Raw genomic sequence first — 8,104 nt, forward strand, 5'->3', positions numbered from 1 at the left:
TGGGACTGTAACATAATTCATACCTATTGGCAGGATCTGAATAGAGAGATGAATGTAATAATGGGGTTGAATGTGGTATGTGACTTTAAAACAATGTACTTGTGCATCATTCTTTCAGAAATAACAAAGGAGGACATATATCTTTTTAATATATTACTAGCAACTAGTAAGAAGGCCATTACTAGGAAATGGCTCAAAGAAGATCCCCCATCGGTATACGAATGGCAAGAAATTGTAAATGATGTGTACAATATGGAATATCTGTCTTTTTCATTAAGAAAACAAACTAAAAGAATGTCTTCATACTGGCAGAAATGGTTGAAAAGAGATGAAAATATTACATTGGTTACCTAAGGTCCCCCATGACATGTATATATGAGGTAGAAAGTGAAAAAAAGAAAAAAAAAAGAACTTGTGAACCATTTTTGACTTTTAACCAATGGACTGTGTTGGATGTGTAGCCCTTAACATAACTGTACAGCTTTTTACTGTACTGTACCGTAAGCTCCTCCCTCAGTGGTTCTTCACAGTCCACAAACACAAAGATACGCCATAAGAGCGATCAGACATCCACTTCAACCTCTCATTTCATATCAGGTAAAATATTTTATGCATCAGTTAACATCTATATATATATATATATGTGTGTGTATATATACACATGTTGATATACATCAATTATAAAAAATTATAATCTTTTGACTTTTGTCATTTTTTTTACACCAGTGATAGTTTTAGTGTTGCTTGTTGTTGCTTATTTATTGATATACTTTGGTTCATAACATTACATTTTTCCATTTCTTCAAGTTTTGTTATTTTTTTGGATATTAGGCTACAATAGATACAATCAGGCAAAATATTTGTGAAGAATGTAGATTTTATCCTCTGATCTTTCAGAAGAGAGGAGAAACTCCAAAGGCATCTTTGTCAAAAAAATACTCTATACGTATATCTTAACTCTTTATCTCAGAAAATCAAGTGTTTGTGATACGAGTATATATTATAGTGACAACATTTTTAATTGTGCAATGCTTTTTGTACTTTTACTTTATTTATTACAGTGTAAAAAAAATGGCAGTCTCAGTTTTATATCACTCTGGACAAGGGCATTAGCTAATGCTTTACATATAAATATTGTATTGTTCATGAAATGCAAAAAAAAAAAAAAGAGGCAAACTTAAGAGTTGTGAACTGCAGAATGTAAATAATTAATTACAGGTGAAAACTTATAATGGAAACCAGCAAGGTCATCTCAACTGATAAAGCTACAGTTGTCATCCAAGTAAATCCACAGGTGGCACAAAATGCTGTTATTTGTGATGATGGACAGCAGACCAGAGGAGTATATCACAATACGGCTCTCACTGGATTTTTCAAAGCACAACCAAAGGCATTGGGGGTAATGCACTGAATGATGAATTATTAGTATGATTTGTGGAATATTTTTTGTGTCTCATTTCCATCTGTGATAAAATGAACAGATTCATAATAACATTAATATAGATTAGTTGTGTGTGTGTGTGTGTGTGTCTAAACATGAATGATATGCCATCATGCAAAAATATAAACACTTGACCCATTTCTGCCCACTCTAGACTGTCCAAATAATGATCGGAGTAGTTTGTTTCTTGTTTGGCATCGTACGCACCAGCTATCTCGACAACCATTTCCCAGTTATTCTTGTTATTAGTGGCATAACCTACTGGGGATCTCTTATTGTAAGTTTAAATTAATTGTTTTGCTTTTAATTATTTTAATTACTTGCTTTTAACTGATTTTATTTACCAGAATGAGCTTGAAATGTCCTGTGTTTTTCTCTCAGTACATCAGTGCTGGATCTCTGTCTGTTGCAGCGCAGAATAAACTTAATTTGTGTGTGGTACGTACATTTGCTTAAATCTGTGGGGATAACTCTTCTTTTGTCAATAGTAGTGTATGTATTTATTGTTTCTAATGTATATTACTCAAGTAATTGTTGTGCAATTTAGACCATTACAAGCTTTCAAAATGTAGTATCAGTCCAAATATTTAATAAACTGGACCTCTAATTAGAAGGGTCCACTTCAGGTGCACAACTGACCTAACTTGTGTGGTATTCAACAGTTATAAGTTTCTGTGAGCACTTTCAGTCATCTGTTATTTGATTAAAGGTTGCATGCAGTAGGGTACAATTGGGGCTAAAAGGGCCATTGGGATTTTATTTTCATCCCTTAACACCAAACAACAACAAAAAACAAACATAACATCTTTATATTTACATGTTTTGAATTAAAACTATTTCTTTTCACAAAACATATTTTGCAATCATCATACATTTTGGCATCAACAAAGAAATAAAACAATAAAAAAAAAAAACTTCTACAACCACAACACTTTCCATGGTAAGCTCTCTTCAGACCACATGGTCTGAAACTTGAAAGATCAAGACATATGACTCATCAGTTTACAGAGTTGAAAACTGAGTTCAGGGTGTTTTTACAAGTAGTATTACTGTCACTTTTCAATATTTTTTTCTGTAGGTGAAAGCCTCTCTCGGAATGAATGTGATCAGTGCCATAACTGCAGGGATAGCCATTGTTCTGATGTCCATAGAGTTAAGAGCAATATCAATGTGGTATCCAAGTTCACATGCCGAGGTATTACAAAATTACAATTACAACTGTGTCATAATTAAAGTTATTTGTACAAATAAAGACTGATGGTCTCTCTTTTCCATACAATTATAATAACCAGGGACTGGAGATTTAATTCTTCAAAATGATGCAAAGGCACGATAAAAGTATCATAAAAATTACAAAGTAGTCCATGCGACTTGTCTGCTATGTTTCAAGTGTTCAAAAGCCATGCCTCAGTATAATGCAATATAATATTTAGAAACTCATTCAGTATAATTGATGGACTATTATATGTGAAACTACTTTCATATGATCACATTGAATATTTTTTAGATCTATGATCTGGGGACCAGTGGGATATTGCTGGTGTTCTCCATCCTTCAGTTCATCATCTCCATCTGTATCTCAGGATTTGCCTGCAAAGCCACCAGCAACACCGACTCTACAGTGGTCAATGTGGCACTGAACCAGGTAAATGATTTACTTGATTTACCAGGTAAATGATGCTTCATTGTACACTACATCCTTTTTTCAACTGCTAAATTATTGAATTGTGTAACAGTGTTCACTTCATTGTTTATCAAAACATATCCCATAAAACAGTCTTTATGGTGTGTGGATCTTGTTAGTTTCTTGTGTACTAACATATTTTGTCTGTTACTTCCCAGGGATACTGAGTCACAGTGAGGAGATCCTACCATCTAAACATTGCAAGGAATATCTCTTATATTTTCTTCTAAGCAAGCTTCCTTATTATTATTTTTCAATCTGTTCAAGTGTTACAGGAACTGAACAGAAAAAAAGAGAATTGAAAATTGAAAGTGCATCAAATGACTTGTTTAATGCTTGTTGACACAAAGACACGTTTGTGTCTCTGGTGTGTCTTTTTTTCTTTTAAGCAAAAATAAAATAAAAATGACAACAAAGACATACAATTTTATTTTAATTGTCTAACCAACTTAAAACCAGGTTTCAGTTTAATGAACAATGAGTTGTGCATGAAAAGAAAATGCATCATTGGTAAATGTTTGTAGTCAATTCAGTCTCTATATCTGGTCTCAGTATCTGCAAAGCCACCAGTGACCAATGTTTCACTAAACAAATTAAATGGTTTTGGTAGCGGTGTTGTGACAACCCAACCCGATCTCACGGCCCGATCGTACGAATTTTATGAGGTGGCTAATTTAGCAAAAATCGTACGAATTCATATGAGTTCCCCAATTCGTATGAATTTGTATGAATTACCTACACCTGACCCTGCCCTTAAACCTACCCATCACTGGGGTTTAGACAAATCGTACAAATTAGCCACCTTTTACTCAATTTGTACGAACTGTTCGTGAGATAGCGTTGGACAACCATAACTAGGATGGCAGGCCATGTTATTAAAAGGATAGTTCACTCAGAAACAGGGGCATAGTTTGCAGGTATAAAACCAATATTTATACCATGGTTATTGGAAACATACAGTTGGTAGTAGTGATGCACCGATACCGATACCAGTACTCAGGTGTTGGTCCGATACTGTGCTCATGCACTCGTACTCGTAAAACTTTCCCGATAGAATTTACCCGATACCACTTTACAGGGCCGTTCACATATCGCGTCTAAAAACGCGTGGAAAGCGCGGCCGCACCATTTCCGTAAAATGTTTCTCCTTCTTTCTATGGGATTATTTTTGTGCCTTTAAAATTGAACGAACTTTTCAAGAAATGAATGAAAATATAAATTGAAACTTCATAAAATGTCTTTGAAACCAGGAAAAAATAAATCGCAGACAAAAAATTGGACTTTGTTTTTAATACACTGCATGTTTTACTGTTTTCTCTTTTTTCTTTCGCTGAACTGTACATACAAATGCAGATTCCTGAGTTTTCATTTACACTTCTGAAGTTTATTTGTAGTAAATGTTATTTTTTAATGCATTGTAGGCTTTGATTAGATTGTGATGTAACAATTTAAAGAGAACACTAGTGTCATATACATGTGTGGTATATTTTCAGCCATCAAGAAAGTCTCAATCTAACCTGATAATCAAAGTTAGCAACCCTGGCCATCACGTTGCCCATTGTTAGCACATGTACTTACACCATCACAATTAATGATCACTTTATTCTGAAGAATTCAAACAATATGAAAATTGCAACCAGATGGTGGCTTGCAGTCAGATGGTACAGACCTTTGTTAGAAACTTTTTCTTCATCGAAGCAAGAACCAGGAGAAATTGGGATCACGTTCAAGAAGTTATTCTTTATTGAGGACTTTGCGTTGACGTTGCTGCAGTTCTTCCAAAATCTAACTAACGTAACTTTACATGGTTTCTTTATAGGCATTTCAGTGGGCTGTCCTTAAAGGTGCTGAACTTACACACAGCCTTTAGGGATGACTACTGAATCTAATCATCTAAAGACAATAGAGGCAATTACCCCCAACTGAGATAATGGTACCCCCCAAATGGTATAAACAACACATGGTCATGAGAACTAAGACTATGTAACATTCACACACAGTTCAACTCTTAGTTTTCTTATGTGATGTTATGTAAGGGAGTAGGATCAGCAGATCTAAAACATATTTGAAATAGATTCTTAAAATTTGTTATTCTTCAGTCCCCCGTTTGAGAGTTCTTAAAAACTCTCACAAAATACAAATTTAGACACTTAAAAGTAAATTCTTGTAACTTGAAAAAGTTACAGGCACATAGCAAGTTCATTCTTGTAACGTGTGATAGTTACAGGCACATAGCATGATCTGTGTTTATTTTCTGTAATTGCATGTTGACACAGAAGTTTCCGAACCATGAAGAATTATCTTCAGTCATCGGGTGTAATTTTGTTGAAAGATCAAGATTGCTTGTTGGTTAACCCGACAATAACCCGGTGCAGCACTCATGTAATGGTGCAGGCTTGTAGTCTTGATCATGTCGATGGATGACTGAAGGATTCGTATGTGAGTCTCTGCGTTGTGTATTTTTTTTTCTTTTGTGATAGTTGGCTCGTCAGTGGGTCTAGTTGTTCTCTTGAGGTTGTGGCTTCATACGCAGGTGATGCGGTCGTTGAATATGGGCCTCAGGATACAGGCATCAAGTTGTATCTACACAGAGTAAGAAAGAAAAACAAAAGACGACAGAGCAGTATTTGTTCAAACACTAGGGTTGTAGCAGTATTTGTTTAAACACTAGGGTTGTAGCGTTTTCAGAGTCTGCTGTTGTTGTTTCATTCTTTCCCTATTTCTTAATTGATTTGACACCTATGGACCAGTTAGGTGGGGATAAACTACTGAGAGGGGGAAACCTATGAGGAAATCTTCACCACATGGCTGACCCCCGAGGCCTGTTGCACGTCGGTTCTTCCATGAGCTCCTTACTGGTCTGTGTGTCCTATTCTGTCCCTGTATGTGGTGTGCACACTGTACAGTGTGTGAGAAAAATTGGCACATTTCCATTCTCCAGTGAAACATCAGTCCTAATAAACATCATAACAGAGGATGGGTGTCTGACTGCAATATTCTGTGGTATAACATTTAAGGCTGTGAGTCTTACTTAATGTCTCCCAAAGAAAGGCTGAGACAGTCACTTTCCTTTTGTTCTATTAAACAAAAATAAGTCTTTCATCTTTGTTGTGAGTTACTGGGGAAATTAAGCACTCACAGCCTAAATGGTTAACACCTTATCAAGTTGCTCCACGAGTTTAATGAGGAGGGGAGGGGCTGCTTCAGAGTATCAAGCAGGCTGAGCAGAAGCTGCGTAACCTTATTATCTTCTTTAAAGTTATTTTTGTTTTTCCTACACTCTCTCATCCAATGCCCAGATTTACCACAGTAATTACAGCTGCCCTCTCTCTTAGGACATTTGAGTTTCTGTTTCTCTGAATTGACCTTAAAGGATGCTGCTGCAATTTTTACTCTTGCCTTGACATCAGAGTCTCTTTCCCAAGTAGCTAACCTGTCCAAGTTGTTTTGCAGGGTTCTATTGGACCATGTAAGATCTAAGAATGGTAGTGCATTTCTGTATTCTGGTAAAAGTCCATCAAACCATGTTCGGACTAGTGGACCATTATGATCTAGCACCTTCTCTGAAGTGTCAGCAATCCCGCTGTAAGCTGCAGCGGTCTGGCAAAATCTTTCTGTGTACTCACACACAGTTTCACCCTTCTTCTGTAAACAACTAGTGAGCTTTGACCAGTCCACGTTCGGTCCAACAATGTTCTTTAACACTTTCAGAACTCCCTCTCTCAATTCATCTTTACTGGCCAGTTGCAGTTCAGAATTGTTTACAGCACTTTCAGAATCATTGAATTCAGATTCAGTTAGAATTTGTGACATCAGTTGTGTGACTTATGCCAACGACATGTCATAGAGACGCATTTTGCTCATCAATGCTCTTCTAAATTCAGAAAAATTTGTGCATGCTGAGGGTAAACTCTGGGATAGTCTCTCTATATCAGTGGTCTTCACTATATTTTTCATGCGAGCCGCACTGATAGGACAAAGTCAGTAGGAGAGCCATTTTACCGCAAAGTATAAAAAGTTACATCCAGTCATAAATACCATGTCTGCCTATAAATCTGTCACCCCTGAACAATACAATATGCAATGCAATAAATACAAAAGGGTGAAAAAAAACAACATTATTTATGATTTATCAGTCAAATTTGTAACTGAGACAAGATGATTTCCTTTAATGAAAAAAAAAAAGAAAACAAAAAAAAAGGGATTTCCAGAAAATATTCATCCCAGAATGACCTTAAGTTATTTTTTTTTCTACATTAGTCCATCTTGTAGGCCTATCTAACCAACCAAGAGCACATGCAGCGTTAAGAGCTGGAAAGACCGCCATATAACTGGCATCTCTGCAGAGACTGGATATTTACATGCACAACTTTTGTTTCAAAGTCGGACTGAATTCATTCCGATTGATGAATCTGAATGTATTGTAGTTTACATGAACGCTAAACATCGTGATGTGATACATGATCGGGTTGATGTGCGTGTTTATAAGTCAAAAGATTCAAATCGGAATATGAACATATGAACCGTTGTGCCGTGCTGTTTGTATTTATCACGCAGTAAAAATGCCCAAAACCAGTCGTCTGTATGATAATCTGAAACAAGGACTGGTGAGCCGTTGTCCTGCTTCACTTCACAGATGCTGAGTGAAAGGAGAATTATAGAATGACAGGACACTCATTTATGTGACACTTTATTCATCAGGAGAACAGCTCGTTCGGCGCGTCATATACGTCGTCCTTTCAGTTTCGGTTTTCAGTCAATCATTTTTTCACGTTCTCTCGATAAACCACCCCTTTCAATCCGATCGAAATTATTTGTAATAGAGCTGACACTTTTAGTTTTTAAAGGGTTATGTTAAAGCCCTACTTGTTATTAATGGTTTTATGAAATATCTCTAGTGAATGCATTATCATATCAACGTATTATATTTACCGCCATGCGAGCCACAAATTAAAGCTTGGCGAGCCGCATGAGGCTCG

At 36.2% G+C, this 8,104-nt stretch overlaps 1 protein-coding gene across 2 annotated transcripts in view; it reads left to right on the forward strand.

Moving 5' to 3' along the window:
- Positions 1-4,394, forward strand: part of LOC307156781 (membrane-spanning 4-domains subfamily A member 12-like) — a 55,826-nt gene extending 51,432 nt beyond the window's left edge. The window contains exons 1-7 of one of the 2 annotated variants that reach the window (XM_079868319.1): positions 523-597; positions 1,219-1,399; positions 1,596-1,718; positions 1,823-1,879; positions 2,520-2,636; positions 2,949-3,086; positions 3,284-4,394. In XM_079868319.1, the coding sequence (XP_079724445.1) occupies positions 1,232-1,399; positions 1,596-1,718; positions 1,823-1,879; positions 2,520-2,636; positions 2,949-3,086; positions 3,284-3,292 (612 nt within the window). In that variant the 5' untranslated portion in view covers positions 523-597; positions 1,219-1,231 and the 3' untranslated portion in view covers positions 3,293-4,394. Of the gene's footprint in view, positions 1-522; positions 598-1,218; positions 1,400-1,595; positions 1,719-1,822; positions 1,880-2,519; positions 2,637-2,948; positions 3,087-3,283 lie in introns of those variants that run through there. The other variant, XM_079868320.1, reaches the window with a different exon arrangement.
- The last annotated feature ends 3,710 nt before the right edge of the window (positions 4,395-8,104 follow it).

This window comes from Squalius cephalus (assembly GCF_949319135.1).
Source record: "Squalius cephalus genome assembly, chromosome: 4".
NCBI classification, from domain to species: Eukaryota; Metazoa; Chordata; class Actinopteri; order Cypriniformes; family Leuciscidae; genus Squalius; species Squalius cephalus.